The 16,151-nt window shown below is 41.1% G+C and overlaps 2 protein-coding genes across 2 annotated transcripts; both read left to right on the forward strand.

Annotated features, from left to right (window-relative positions):
• Positions 1-2,985: 2,985 nt before the first annotated feature.
• Positions 2,986-7,239, forward strand: LOC143316843 (E3 ubiquitin-protein ligase TRIM39-like). Its single transcript, XM_076724582.1, has 10 exons — positions 2,986-3,307; positions 4,225-4,453; positions 4,554-4,935; positions 5,050-5,145; positions 5,243-5,476; positions 5,570-5,717; positions 5,833-5,859; positions 5,964-6,028; positions 6,179-6,298; positions 6,527-7,239. The coding sequence occupies exons 1-10, from the start codon at positions 3,268-3,270 to the stop codon at positions 6,926-6,928; spliced, it is 1,743 nt and encodes a 580-aa protein (XP_076580697.1). The 5' UTR covers positions 2,986-3,267; the 3' UTR covers positions 6,929-7,239.
• Positions 7,240-8,272: 1,033 nt separating this feature from the next.
• Positions 8,273-14,489, forward strand: LOC143316850 (cerebellin-1). Its single transcript, XM_076724595.1, has 4 exons — positions 8,273-8,536; positions 9,927-10,632; positions 12,107-12,226; positions 12,808-14,489. The coding sequence occupies exons 2-4, from the start codon at positions 10,327-10,329 to the stop codon at positions 13,003-13,005; spliced, it is 624 nt and encodes a 207-aa protein (XP_076580710.1). The 5' UTR covers positions 8,273-8,536; positions 9,927-10,326; the 3' UTR covers positions 13,006-14,489.
• Positions 14,490-16,151: the final 1,662 nt, after the last annotated feature.

The following is a 16,151-nucleotide window of genomic DNA, read 5'->3' on the forward strand; positions in this document are numbered from 1 at the left end:
TACTTTTACTTCTAATGGAGAGTTTTTGTATGACAGTTTTCCCACTTTTACTTAAGTAAAGGATGCGAATAGTAGAAGAGACTCAGCTGAGAGCAGAAAGCAGTATGTTGGACACAAAGGAGCGAGAAAGCCTTATTTGGTGTACTTCCCTCTGTACTATGTAGTCCACATGTACCGATGAACATTTCCCCTCGAACATATGTCTGCTCTTTTCCTCTTGATACAAGGTGTTTTTTTACCATCCTGAAACAAAGGGGGGCACTTTGCAAAACAGGTTCATCTTCCTCGATGAGTTGCGACACAGAGAAGTACACTCATGCGTCCACTTAGACAAAACAACTCTTATCAGATAACATGCAGTACAGTGAGAACATTTGGCCATTGTTGACGCACAGCCCACGCAGACTCTTTACCTTTTGTTGTGAAATAGTGAGAAAGAAATGAAAAATGATATTAGGCGTCCATGTACGTCCATGAACGTACAACTACGGCATATCTTTATATCATGACAACTCAAGCTTTGTGATATCATGTATGATGCATATTAAATAAAAGCTTTGAATCAGTTACATTTAGTTTGGTGCCATTGATATGTGAGTGTCTGTGTGTGTGAATGGGTGAATGAGGGGCAAAAAGTTCAATAAAAATGCAGCCATTTGTCATTATCTTAAATTGCACAGCAGGTGTGAGCTGATATTCTTCCTCTGGCCGTTGAGTTTGGCTGATTGAAAAAGAGGGAAAACAGATTGTTTGAGCTGTGTGCTTTCAGACAAGTGGAAAAATTAGTTGCATTTACTTTTGCACAAAACAAACAATGACAATATAAGAGTTCATTTTTGACGCAATGACTAAAAAAATGGATTGGACATTTAAATTTTGATAATTTATAATCAATCCCACAGATTTGTTTTATTTTCTTTGTGATTTGCGACTTCTGTTGGAGATGATGATGGTCTGAAGACGTGACTGGGAAGCTTGTTGACTGGAAATGTACATGCACAACTGGATCAGACTGATAGAACCACGAGCCAACAAACACAAAGTTCCTCCACCCAAGTCACGAAGGAACGTTAACTTTCATTTCTCAAGAAGCAGAAGTGCTGAAGCTAGTGTTCAGATCCCTTACATAACTACCTACACCATACTGTGACTCCACTAAGAGTAAAAGTCCTGCATCCAAAACTTCACAGAAGTAAAAGTATGTAAGTATTATCAGCAACATGCATTCAAAGTATGAAAAGTAGAAGTACTTATGGTGCAGTAAAATGTTCCCTGTCAGTGTTTTCTATTATATATGATGAAAATTACTTTTGCATCCATCTGTTTGCTGCATTTTACTGCTGTAGATGTTCAAGGTTGAGCTAAATAGTTAATTTATCTTAAGAGCAGGGAGAATTTTCTCAACTCATACAGGAACACTTCACCCTTCAAGTAAAAAGAACATTTGGAGATACATGGTTTTCACTGGACAGAAAGGGTGTGGAAGATTGTCATTTAATAGGTAACTAGTAACTAAAGCTGTCAGACAAATGTAATGGAGTAAGAAATGCAATATTTGCCTCTGAGATGTGGTGGAGTGCAAGTATGAAGTTGCATAAAATGCAAATAATCAAGTATGAGTACCTCCATTTTGTACTTAAGTACAGGACTTGAGTAAAGTTTATTGAAGTTTTTGTTAAAATGTGCTCATATGTCTCTGGACTGACTCTGAGATTGAATAACCAGCCTCACTTGTGATTAAAGGACGCTGTGTGATGTAAAGTTGCACAGGTGTGAGCTGATATTCTTCCTCTGGTCGTTGAGTTTGGCTGATTGAAAAAGAGGGAAAGCGGATTGTGTGAGCTGTGTGCTTTCAGACAAGTGGAAAATTAATTGCATTTACTTTTGCACGATACAAACGATGATGACATAAAAGTTCATTTTCTGCAGAATGGCTAAAAAATCGCTGAAAAAAGTGGGACAAGAGGGACAATTTGATCGATGTTTCCACAGATTTCTTTTATTTTCTTTGTGATTTGCGACTTCTGTTGGAGATGATGATGGTCTGAAGACGTGACTGGGAAGCTTGTTGACTGGAAATGTACATGCACAACTGGATCAGACTAATAGAACCACGAGCCAACAAACACAAAGTTCCTCCACCCAAGTCACGAAGGAATGTTAACTTTCATTTCTCAAGAAGTAGAAGTGCTGAAGCTAGTGTTCAGATCCCTTACAGAAGTAAAAGTATGTAAGTATGTAAGTATTATCAGCAACATGCATTCAAAGTATGAAAAGTAGAAGTACTTATGGTGCAGTAAAATGTTCCCTGTCAGTGTTCTCTATTATATATGATGAATATTACTTCTGCATCCATGTGTTTGCTGCATTTTACTGCTGTAGATGTTTCAGGTTGAGCTCATTTGAGCTACGTTATATCCTGTTGGCTGGTTTAATCTACAGCAATGCATCATTTTCTATAAGAACATCAGATGTTTGCAGTGTGGCTGTCCTGTGAGAACCACGAATCTCCAAAAGGTCAACTTTTTGTAAGAAAAACAGCCTGTTTTCAGCCTTGCGAATCCAAGATTTGGAGATACATGGTTTTCACTGGACAGAAGGGGTGTGGAAGATTGTCATTTAAAAGGTAACTAGTAACTAAAGCTGTCAGGCAAATGTAATGGAGTAAGAAATGCAATATTTGCCTCTGAGATGTGGTGGAGTGCAAGTATGAAGTTGCATAAAATGCAAATAATCAAGTATGAGTACCTCCATTTTGTACTTAAGTACAGGACTTGAGTAAAGTTTATTGAAGTTTTTGTTAAAATGTGTTCATATGTCTCTGGACTGACTCTGAGATTGAATAACCAGCCTCACTTGTGATTAAAGGACGCCGTGTGATGTAAAGAGTTTCCATCAAAAGGGAATTAAATACATTTAATCCTCTTGATGGTTGACAAGAAGTGCACATGGAAATGACATTTTATTTTTATGCACAAACACACTTATTATCCTGAGCAGTGTTGACTGGTGTACACACTTATAGTACGAAGATCAAACCTTCAGGTCCAGCAGGCGAGACTCCCCTTGATTCCTGCACGTTGCTCCAGTTCAACCACATGACCTCAGAAGTGTTTTCAGGACACAGATCAAATCAATGCCAGAGGACCAGAAATACAAGAATGTCTGTCTGAGGAGGAGAAGGAAATCTGAGCCGGGGAGGAGCTAAGAGTAAGAACAGACGCATCACTGCGAGTATTTAAACGTCTGCACTACCTGCTGCAGCTGATGAGCATGATCAGAACACTCGATTTAACAACCCAGACAGGTAAGAGGGTTTCTGTATTACTGAAACAACGCTAAAACAAAAGAAAAGAACGACGAACGCCGTGCAAAGCAGCTGCTCCTTTACTTTAATTAATGTCTTTGTGCGAATTTAAAACAAAACCTGATTATTTTGCAATTGAAAGCCGACTTTATTTTGCAAAATGTGCCAAAGATTTATTTGCTATTTACTATTTAATGTTATTAATGATCAGAAATAATTAAGAAATAACAAATTATAGGAGTGTTATGGAATTATTTATTGGAATTGACTAGTAATTTCAATATAATTTGGGAAAATCTGATTATTATGTGAAGTGATTTTCTCTGACTCTTTGTAATATTATTAAAAATCTAAATCCAGTGCATTGTTTAATTGCATTGTTTATGTGACCGATATATGAAGTATAAAATACTTGGCAGTCAACCTGCTGTGACATGACCCACTTTTATTGCAGTATTGGCAATTGTTGTTTAGTCACTATTTGGCTTCCATATTTGATTTAAAAAAAAAAACTTGTCATATAGCAACCACTGAACAGCTGGCGATGAGCAGCTGGCTCTAGTTGCATTAGTACCATCTACTTTAAAAACAATGGTAAAGTGCTATTTATTTGTAGTTTTTGGTGAGCAGCATTTTGTAGAGGAGCTTATTATCGGCCCATATTAGATTTCTCTTTTTCACTCAGTAACATCAGTTAGTCATCAGTGTGGCACAATCCTGGACAAACTTTCCTTTCCTTCTGCGATTAGTCAGATAATGCAAATCATTCTGATGCAATGAGACGTGAGTAATCACTAGTTTCTGTGTGCGTTCATGTTGTTTTTTTGTGTTTAATAAAGTGAAGCAATACTGGAAAATGTCTGCAAATTACATCCAAATGAGTCTGATGTTTAAGTAATGCTATGTGTTTTTCTCAGCCAGAAACATGGCCTCTGTTCCGGTACAGTTCCGCTGCTGCATCTGTCTGGACACTTACACCGACCCCGTCTCCATCCCGTGTGGACACAACTTCTGCCTGGACTGCATTGAAGACTTCTGGGATACGAAGAACCAGTCAGAGTGTCCGCTGTGCAAAGAGACGTTCAGAAAACGTCCAGAACTCCGGATCAACCGAGGATTTGCTGATATCGTTGAATTCTTTGAAAGGTTTGAATCTCTTTTTGGTTTCTTTATGCTTTTCTGTCAGATGCTTTAAAACCATATATAAGAAATTTGAATTTAATTGTGGTTTGAATTTAATTGAAAGGTCTCAGGCGGCCTCATCAAATGAAGAGGAGGAGGTCGACGATGGGAGAAGCAATCAGACCCCGAACCAACCTCTGGAGGCCGAACAAGTTCTCTGTGATATCTGCCATGGAAACAAGTCACCATCAGTCAAGTCCTGCCTCATGTGCCAGGCGTCTTACTGTGAACTTCACCTCGCACCACACATGAGGGATCCGGCTCTGCAGAGGCACCGGCTGACGGATCCGGCCACCTTCCCCAACAGCAACCTCTGCAGAAACCACAACAAGCCGCTGACCATGTTCTGCAAGAGAGACCAGATGCCTGTTTGCGTGAGATGCACAGAGAGGGATCACAAACACCACGAGACCGTCCCCACGGAGAAGGAGAGCAGGAGGATCAAGGTGGGGAGAAGCTGAATTTGTCAAGCAACTTCCTTTAAACTCTCAACTTTAGCTTTTTCTTGCGTTTTCCACCACATTGTGTTAAAAATCTTGTATTTTTTTTACCTCTCGCAGAGTCGTTTGAGGGACACAAAGACCAGCATTCAACAGATGATCCACACCAGACTGAGAAAAATGGAGCAGATCAAAAAATCAGTGGATATAAGCAAAGTAAGTTCAGCATTGATGTGTGGACACCTGTTCAAACAGACTTAATTGGTCTGTGTTTGTGCTGTAAATTTACGTGTTGTATCATTTCAATGGGTAGAAAATCACAGAGAGAGAGATAGAGAGCAGCGCTCAGGTCTGCACCATGCTGATAACCGCCATTGAGAGACAACAGGCGACGCTTGTTGAGGAGCTCAACCAGAGGCAGGGCGAGGCTGAAAGGAAAGCCGAGGAGCTGCTCGCCGAGCTGGAGCTGGAGATCAGCGAGCTGCAGATGAGGAGCAGCGAGCTGCAGCACCTGGAGCTCACTCAGAGCCCTCTTCACCTCCTACAGGTGACACACCTGAGCTGCATTTCAACATTTTTGTGCTGCATCAACGTGTCAACACCTGTACTCATGAGAACTCTTGCGTCTTCCCTATTCTAGAGTTTCCCGTCTCTGAGTAAACTCCCATCCTCTAAAGAGTGGTCTGAGGTGGCGGTCCACTCAGATAACTGCATGGGGACGGTGAGGAAAGCCGTCTCTAAGCTGTTGGAAATCTGCCAGGACCTTGCGGACCAACTGTCTGCAGAAGGTGAGTAATCTTTTGGCTGTAAATGATTATCTACCTCACAAAATGACCAAAGTTTCAATGGATATTGTGAAAATCAGTACATGAAAATAACCAGTTTTGTCCTCCACTTTTGCAGAAGCAGACAAGATGCATCAATATGCAGGTATGTTCACAATCAGATATCCACCGCTTGCTTCAGTAACCTAGTTTAAGCTTGATGACTTCCCCTTTTTATCACCTGACTCACTGTTCCCTTCGTTTCTGCAGTCGATGTCACTCTGGATCCTGAGACTGCTTCAGATTGGCTGGTCCTGTCTCCAGACAGAAAGAAGGTATTGTCTGATTGTATGATCACTGATTTAAATATGTGAAGAGCACAGTCCTCCTACAGGAAGCTAATACTCAGTCTATTAATTGGTAGCAATGACAGTTACAGTGTTGCTAATCAGGCTAATGATAATGATGATTGTATTGATCAACAGGTGAGCTTCAGCAGCCAGAAGAAGGCCCCGCTCCCAGACAATCCTCAGCGATTTGACACCTGCGTCTGTGTTTTGGGGCAGCAAAGCTTCAGATCTGGAAGACACTACTGGGTGGTTAAGGTAAGAGCTCAAAAACAAGAAAAGACACCTCGAGGTGGCAGCATACTGAAACAGATCAAACTCAATGTGTCCTGAAAGGCTGCAGAAACCACTGCCACCACAGATCTCAACCAACAAGTTTAAGTTCAAATTCAAGCACAGTCCACCTAATTGTGATACTGTGGAAAGGGCATTTTTCTCTCGTTGTGTTGTCGCCTGGCTGACTGTATTCTGCCCGTTGTGTTTCAGGTTGGAGATAAAACAGACTGGGATCTTGGCGTGGCCAGGGAGTCCATCAACAGGAAGGGGGCCATCACGGTGCGTCCTGACAGAGGCTACTGGGCGATCTGCCGGCGGAAAGGTGGCAGCGTCAACGCCTGTGTCAGTCCCTCCGTCACCCTCCACCTCAAGGAAATCCCCCAGAAAGTCGGCGTGTTCGTGGACTACGAAGAGGGTTCGGTGTCCTTCTACAACGTTGACGCAAAGACTCACATTTACACTTACAGCGGGTGCGCCTTCTCCGAGCCTCTCTACCCGTACTTTAACCCATGTGTGCAAGACAATGGGAAGAACGCCGCCCCGTTGATCATCTGTCCTGTTGAGGGAAGGGTCAGGGAAGAACAGAGCATTACCATTGAGGCAAATGTGTGATGTATCATAGGATAGAATGATGTAATGTTGTTTAGATCAAAATCACTTTTGAACCTATTTTGGTTTATATGCTTTCTTGTTGTACTGTAACAGCTGATCATCACTGGCTTGCAACAGGCTGAAAATTCATCAGTTGTTTCTGTTATTAAAACATGACAGAGACCCTTTAACTGCCTAAAAGTGGCCGTAAGGCTTTGCCTGTTTCTGAAAACATGAACTGTTCTTTCATTAATCTTTTCAAGAAGATACCAGATTCAGTGTATATGAATGTATATGAAATGTGTTCAAGACACTGTGAAAGATGAGATACACAGCTGTGAAACTGTAAATAAAAACAGGTTTTGGAAAATAAAAACTATGAAATTGTGTCATTTTCTAAATAGAAGTTAAAGGGCTGTCACTTTTAGTGGGATGCTGTGAACATTTCAAAGCTTTTTCAGGATGAACCAATACAAAAAGGTGTCACTGGTCATGAGAATCCAGTTTCTTCTACGAAGGTTGAGGCAGTGATGCTGTGGGTGGTTTTCGTGCCACGCCCTGACCTAGATCTCATCATTCAACGCCACCCCTTTGTAGTAAACAGGTAAACAACTAAAGTTATGCACACCTCTGAAGAGTGCTCCTTTTCACCTGTCCTCCGTAAAGTGCGGAAGAAAACATATTGAGGATATTTCTCACATTTCCACCCAAAGACTTTTGACTTTCAGAGTTTTGTCTGTTCAATTAAACCTTCCTTTCCATTGCTAACCAATTAAATTTTCCCTAAACCCGAGACAAAACCTCCTTGACCTTACTCAAATCTTCAAATTAGCATTTGCTAAACTGATTTTACTCCACTAATTTTTATGTGTTTTGGTAAGGATATTCAAGGATATTCCCTTTCACTGAGACAAAGCTAATTAAAGCTACCAACCATTTCTCTGAGCTTGGCCTTCAACACTGCTATGTGAATGTGTGCAAAATGTAATTGCAGCATGGATCATGTTCACTGGCAGCGTTTTGAACTGTTCTGCATGTGGTTAGTTCATAAAGTAAAAAGGTCCTGCCTTGAGCTTCATATCTCTTTTGAATTTTTCAATACTTAACCAAGATGATGAGCTTTCCCAAAGTGCTGTGAGCGCCTTAAAGAGATTATGCTGCAGTTGCTACCAGCAGATATTGCATGTAAGAACATTTTGCCAGGAAAACAAATGATCAGCGCCTACAATAACTGAAATTGTTTGCCGTATTGAGCCTTCTCTGCAAAAAAAAAGCAGCAGTTTCTCCCTCACAGAAAGGAAAAATAGCAGTTTGTTCTGGAGCCTTTCAGCTCCTCCATCCGTTGTGCGATATCTGAGGTAAAAGAGATGAGGAGGAGGGAGGGGAAACAGGGACAGTAGGGGGTTGAGGAGCCGTGAGAACAGAAGGGCCGCAATGCTCGTGATGTGATTAAACGTCTGCTCGAACACAGGGGTTCCCTGGAACAGAGAGACGGTTAGAGAGAGAGAGATGGGGATGAACTGAGATAAAGCTGAAGGAAACGGGGAACCAGGCTCTAGGGATGCTCCAACTTTACTGTAGAAAGCTGGTTTCTGTGTGCCGCTGCAGAGCCAACGCTTAAAGTGAGAGGTGGGTGTTTTTTCTGGCAATATTTCTGAACAAAACATAATTTCCTAATGCATGCTGCAAGGGCTGCTTTTTGCGAAAAGGCTTGTACTGCTTAGTGTTGGGTGTGTTGTTGAGGCACAAATTACAGGGATCCGTCTAACTCTGCAAAATAATGTAAGATTTCCTGGATTTATACTGAACTCCTCTATTTTTAATGTAAGAAGTGTTGGGTCTTTAGATGTAAGGTTAACGCTTTCCTGCAGTGCACGAAGAGTAAACTGCTGAGTGAATTAGTGTTGACTGATCTGCCGCTCGCACAGTGTTTCAGCTGCAATTGTAATATCTGTTTTTATAGTGAGTGTTCATTCGTGTTTGTGTAAAGGAATGCAAGTGCCGATACAGGGATTCAATTGGAAAGGTTCAGGGGGGAAATAGTGGGAGTGTTTAGCCACAGATGGCCTCACGGTGGTGGGATTATGATAGTCCCCTGCCCCCCCTCCTCCTGAGTCCAGCTGGCATTACTCATGCGGGACTCTTCCTGGCCAGAACATTACCTCATCACTTCTACTTATTTTCGTCTTCAACATAATCATGTTCCTCTCGCCATTGGACACTTGGGTCGGCAGTTTATTGCATATAATGTCACAGCATTGTAGGTTTGAGCACTGATGATCCATTGTTTGCAATGTTCAGCCGTGTTTTAAGTTACTGGCAGGTTGAAAGGAGGAACAAAAAGCAAAAATCAGAATGCAAGTTTAAAGAATTGGTCTTTACTGCCATAGAAATACATTCTAGGTTTTTGTACAGTGAAGGATTGGTTCGGTTTAGATCTTTATTGCCCTACAAGAGAAAACTCATTTTGTGGCTGATACTCTGCACACATTACACACATAATACAATCAAGGGTTCGCAGCAAAGCAAAGAAAACAGCAACAATAGAAATAGAGGCAAGATAAATTGGTATACTGTGCAGAAACCAAGAGCCAGTTTATATCACTACAGTGAGTAGGACTGATTCTACAACCTTGATTCCAACGTGGGTGCTGGTTTCACCTGGTTGTCATGTAGTGATGGAATGTACCTACAGTATGATCCAGATTCCAAAAAGCTGTTCAGCAACAATGGTTTTACGAAGTGGTCCTGAGCTCATGCAGTAATTCCCTTTATCTAATCATGTGTTAACAAAGTGATGAACCACAATCCTCGCTTGTGAACAACTGAGCCTTTCCATGATGCTCCCTTCATACCCAATCATGATACTATCACCTGTTACCAATGAACCTGTTTACCTGTGGAATGTTCCAAACAGGTGATTTTGGAGCATTCCACAGTTTTAATCAAGTCATTGTTTTCATATATGGAAGATATGCAATGTGCAAAATTGTGTCCTGTACTTTACTGTTTCAAACAGGCCTGAAGCCTTGGCAGCCTTGGATTTGTGTGTCACTGCTCAGCTGGCTGATGGCCGTTCTCACTGTGGTGTGAGGATAACTTCCACCTGTACAGTCCATATACGGTCTTCCTGTCTGTTGTTATGGGAAGCTGCCATCTTGGTGCCAACTTATAGTCCTCTCCAGTCCATCTCCACCCAGTGTTGGCAGAACTTTTAGTTACCTCATCCAATGTCCCACGGGAAATCCTTGGTTGAAGAGTCCTGCCCAGGTGAAATTATGATCCTGTTGCTAAAGTGAGGTGTACTCCAACAAGGCACAATCTTGTTGAAGATCTGAGGTGGCCATACAGTCACCTTGCTGGGAGTAAAAACACCAACCAAGCCCAAAAACACCCAAAGCTCGTCCTCATTTGGAACTATGCCCTTATCATCTCCCCCCTCTTCGTCCTACCTTGCTCTCCACCCAGTCTTTTTCATTGGACTGCTGCTTCTGGTCCTTCGAGGGCCCTCAGAGGTCAGTTGCCAGAATGACACAGAGCCAATCGTGTTGGAGGGAAAGTGTCTGGTGGTGTGCGACTCCACCCCCGCTGCCGAGCCGTCGGGTAATGCTTTGGGAATGTCGGTGAGGTCAGGAACTGGTAGGGTGGCGTTTTCAGCCATCCGTAACACCAACCATGAACCCTCAGAGATGAGCAACCGCACCATGACCATCTACTTTGACCAGGTGGGTTTCAGAGGTGTGTGTGAAGAGATAATGCCAATATTTACTTGTTTGCTCTGCAAAATGACTGTATAAATTGTTGAAATTACACCAATATTGTAACACTAAGTCTTTAAACTTTAGCAGAAAAGGTGTGACAACCAGGCAAACACATTGATCTAAATGTTCATTTGTGAGTCTTCTATATTATGCACGAACATAGTTGTCTGAATATACTGGAGATAAGAAAAAGGTCACACATCTGCAAAATGGTACACTGTTTAAAGCCTAGCCTTAACCATGAAAAACCAGCAGAACAGGGGTGTCCACCTTTGAAGTGCAACCAGCCAAACAAGGACATGCTAGCGGCACTGTGGCACTTTACACTGGCACAGCAGTGCTCTGAGCAAAATGCTAACACTGGCATACTAGTGTTCACACTAACACTGTCAATATGCTGATGTTTAGCAAGTGTGATTTCGACCTTCTTAAGCATCTTAGCCTTCCAACATTTACTAATTAGCACTGGATACAAAGTTCAGATGAGGCTGGTGTCAGTAGTTTTGCATGTATTTGATCCTAAATCAAATTATTGGACAATTAACTTTGGACCTGATAATGGCACCAGAGGGGAAGTCTCCAAAGATATTACAATTCATCTGGGGGGGACAATCTATCCAATTGCTATTGAGACATTTCAGACTTCAAATGTCAACCTCATGGTAGGGCAAGAGGAAAAGTCAGGAACATCACAGTTGTTAGGATTCACCCTAATCTCAATGCAATCAATCCAGTCGGTGTTGAGATATTTCCAATTGAAGCAAATTGGTGGACCAAGCAATCAACAGATAATACCACTATGATGCTATTATCATGGAAAAAACACAGCCTTGTGCTCCTGTCTTGAGACAGGATTGATTCCCATTGAACGCCCCAGTTTTTATTGCCCAACAATCACTGTACACAGTGTACACACAGAGAGTACACTGTACTACTGAAGGCAAAGGAATTCAGTAACAAGCATCATGAGTCATTGCAAGTATCTGAGTCACTGTTGTCACATCCGAACCAGGTCACAAACACTGCACTGCATGACACGTCTTAATTAGTGTTTACTTGTGGCCAGGAAAGTATTTCACAATATGCATACTGAGTGGTCACGCTGAGTAATGAATGGAATTTCAACTCATTGATGAGTGAATAAATCAGGACAAATAATGATTCATCATGTCTGGTTTGTGTCCTGCAGTTGGTGTCCGTTATCATATAACGAATGTCCTGCCAGATCACCTTGTTCACATCATCCTACCTTGTTATCCTTATAAACGAACTATTGAACTAGGCAAGAATTAAGCACTGAATGATCCCTTAAACACAATCCTGGCTCAACAAAAGCGTCATAGATTTACAGATTTTTCATCAAATAATCTAAAAATGTTATACATCATTAGTAGCTTGGCCGAGGGTCTGATTGTACCATATCTCCTTTTCTTCTCAGATCCTAGTTAACGTTGGCAGCCATTTTGATCCAGCGCGGAGTATCTTCGTGGCCCCTAGAAAAGGAGTCTACAGCTTCAGCTTTCATGTTGTCAAAGTTTACAACCGGCAGACAATACAAGTAAGAACAACAGCTTGAAGGAATAGTTTGACATTTTGGGAAATATGCTTACTCGCCTTCTTGCGTAAATTAGCTGAGAGGCAACCTTCAGAGTTTCTGGTAGGCAGATTTCACCACCAGGCTAAATTTTTCCCCATTTTCAGTTTTTATGCTAAGCTATGCTAACCGGCTGCTAGCAGTAGCTTCATATTTGCTGTCAAGTGTGACAGAGCAAATCTTCAATCTTCAAACTCTCCACCAGAAAGCTATTAAGCATATTTCCAAACCAAATATTTAACTCTTCCTTTAAAAATAAAGTTTGAAGTGCCAACTGTGAAGTTTCTTACCCATACAGCTGTTACAGATTCAACCCTCTTAATATTTAGTTGTTATCATTGATGACATTTAAATTAATGCACTGTGGGTAAGAAAGTTGTTTAGCCAAGAGGCAAATAAAACCTTTCTATAATAAAGGAAGTGGGTAAACTAAAACATACCTGTTAAGGTAAAAAATAAAATCATCAGACTTTCATTTCTCTGCTTTTCTCATTCTACAATTGCCCTCTGCTCACCTGCTGCACCTTCTCTCCCATCTTTCTCAGGTGAGTTTGGTTCTCAACGGCTGGCCAGTGATTTCAGCCTTTGCAGGCGATCAGGACGTGACCAGGGAAGCTGCCACCAATGCCGGTCTGGTGATGATGGAGAGAGGGGACAAGGCTTACCTCAAACTGGAGAGAGGGAACCTGATGGGAGGGTGGAAGTACTCCACTTTCTCCGGGTTTCTGGTGTTCCCCTTGTAGATTAGGTTGACACAGAATGGGAGATTACGTTCTTGTCATTGTCAAGCGTATGGAGGGGAGGGTGTAAAATACAGGTTGATTTGGGGCAAGTGTGATTCGACAGAAAGGAGGAAGCATCATTTGATACACACTGAATTCCACACTGAATTTGTGAACGGCATCAAACTGCTTTGATGCAAATCAGACGAATCAGTGAATTCACTCTGTGCCGAATAATCCTGAATGTAATTTCCATTTCCATTGCACTTTTACGGCTCAGTGTTAGGCTACTTACTACAGACTACTGTAATGTGTCGTCTCTGCTTGCTTACGCCAGTCTGTACATCAGTCTGTCAGAGGTTTGATTCTTCCTTTAATGCATGAAATACAGAGTAGCAAATCTTGGTGGCAATAAAGAAAATTACTGTGTCTATTCTGTGCCCCTTACCAAATCTATCTATCTACCCAGCAAACACAGATGTGGAATGAGATTTGTTTGAGCGTCCAATCAAGACGTCCCGCAATGGTTCAAAAATAGTTCCAAAATGAGACAATGAGATCTCAGTGAAATGTTGAATTAACTATTTTTGGCCATGACATCACCGTCCGACCAATGTTTGCTGGGTATCTATCTGTCTATCTATGAATATATGGATTTATCTGTGTGTCTGTCTGTCCATCCAACTATCTATCAGTATATGTAACCATCTATCTGTCTGGCTGTCTATAATCCATCATTCATTCATCAATCTACTTATCTATCTATCTGATTAGTGATCAGTATTTCCCTGATGAAGACAAACACTTGAAGGTGAAGATAATGTACTGAAGCATGGTGTCTGTGTACTTCTTATTAGCAATCACTGACTTTATCGCTGTTAGCTTGCTGGCTAAAATGCTTTAGCTCTTTGGTTTTCAAAGTCCAAATTAAGATTATTGAAACATTATAGAACTACGTTTTCCATAACTTGAAAGCTACGTCAACAGGAAGTCCAAGGGTGGTTGGATAACTGTGGGCTAACTTGACCTCCTGTTTATCTTAGTATATTTGTTTACAATTGGGCTAATTGGCTTCATTAAAATGATGCTGCATTAGCTATTAGCAGTTCCTGTTTCCGGTGTGTCAATGGATGTTAAGACAACTATCACTGCATTAATTTGCACTGGGGAAAAGTTACACACATGATGATTCTTAGCCAGTTGTTGATAGATGTGTTTATTACTTTGAGATAATGGTATCCTTGAAAAGTGACACTGATCTAAAAATAGCTTCAGCTACTGTAGGTAGGTGGCTGACAAGGCTGGCGCTTGCTGCGTTTAGCTTGCTGCCAGCTGCCACACATGCACACAAACCTACCTACCCGGATTATTCACTGCTCTGGATACACCCATCTGATTGTCATACATGCAAATGGTCAAAAGACGAATAATTATGTGTTCCAAGACCAAGACAAAGAGGAAAACTAAGGAGTTGAAAAATAAAGTGGCAGAGTGAAAGAATAAAATGTTTTTATTTTATTTATTCTTTATTTCATCAAGTGAATGGTGAGAAGGAGGAAAATAAAATCCTTTATGCTTTTTTACTCACTGATTTGAGGTCAAAGGAAAAGTTTAAAGCTTTAAACAGCCAGTAGAGTAATATTTCCTTAATCGTGTATTTCTTTTAACACTCCATTTAAATTTTCCAGCTGGTAGTTGATTGACTCACCATATTCAGTTAGATTTTTGAGTTATGAGTTATAACTTTTAGTTTGAACTTCCATAGTTTTGCTAGAGTTTTGTAAGAAACGTCCACCTCAGCTTGTTAACTGTCCTTAACTAACTTCATATTTGTGCTGCTCATTAACCTAAAGTTTCTCTTGCAGGCTTATACATTGATATATCTGACAAGGACTTGCCACATGCCCTTGATTAATGCTGACACTATTATGGCCTCCAAACCACCTCTACTACACTTTACTTTACTGCACTCTATAAATCACTTGATGCAGACAGATGGTTGTTCTGAAAATAATGTGCATCCCTGCTGTGCCCCCAAAGAGTTGTACTGAGGGTAAGGGTTGAGGACTTACACTACAAAATTTTGACAGAAGCATCTCCACAGTCCACTACCGATGCTTTTCTGACATACAGCATCATGAGTGTGAGTCATTTAAGCATCAAAATTGCAGCACTATTGGAAAAAAAACTTAAATTATACATATATCCTTGAGTGAAGTTCTCGTCCTGCTGACGCACAGCGGCCGTGCATCTCTCTGCAGTGCATCCGGTGGCAGATGGAGGATTGGCAGTGAAGGAAGAGATCCGGTGCCAGAAACCTGCAGAGTTCACACTGGACCGTCACAACCGATTAGTCTCAACGCCCTGGTGCACAGCAGAGGCCTGTGTTAGCACTTTAGAGATTCGTGTCTGGAGTACAAAACAATGTGAAGGCTGTGGCTCCAAAATTAGATAAACAGCATGTAACAAACACAGCTTTTTGAAGTTCAGAAAACATGCATTTAATAAGAAAACAATTTAAGTTTTTTCTGGTGAATTGAAAGTGATGAATTATTTCAGCAGCAACAGAAGTGATTTATTTGAAATAAATAGATGACATGGGTGTCAATTAAAGAGTCCACAGCTGGAAAGAGAAACAGCAGCGCCACCTGCAGACGCTCAAAGTTCATCAACAGACAGCCGGAGGAAAGTTACCGCCCACACCTGACAGGACGGAGCACAAACACCGCATAGCACCAAACTGACCACCAAAAAAAAAAAGAAATAAAATAAAGAGGAATTGAGGGATTGTACTAAAATGGAGGTGGATAAAAAGCAAGTGCATAAGTATTTTCGCTGGACCATCTTCTCAGGAACTGATATGTCTGTTTAAAGATACAAGGACTGTTTTAGGATTTTTCATATTTTCATAATATGACAAATGACTGCTTTCAGTATGAACTTGTTTTATTGTGTAATCAATGACTCAGTCAGACTATAAAACATCAGAAAGCAGTGAAAAAAGTCCATCACATTATTCCAGAGTCCAAGGTGACCTCTTTGATATTCAGTTTGCAAAGATATAGAATAGTGAAAAAGTGCAAACACCCACATTTGAGGAGCGAGAACCAGAGATTTGTTTTACATTTTTGCTTAAGAAACAACTTAAACAACAACGCGATTATCAC

This window comes from Chaetodon auriga, chromosome 24, assembly GCF_051107435.1.
Source record: "Chaetodon auriga isolate fChaAug3 chromosome 24, fChaAug3.hap1, whole genome shotgun sequence".
NCBI lineage: Eukaryota > Metazoa > Chordata > Actinopteri > Chaetodontiformes > Chaetodontidae > Chaetodon > Chaetodon auriga.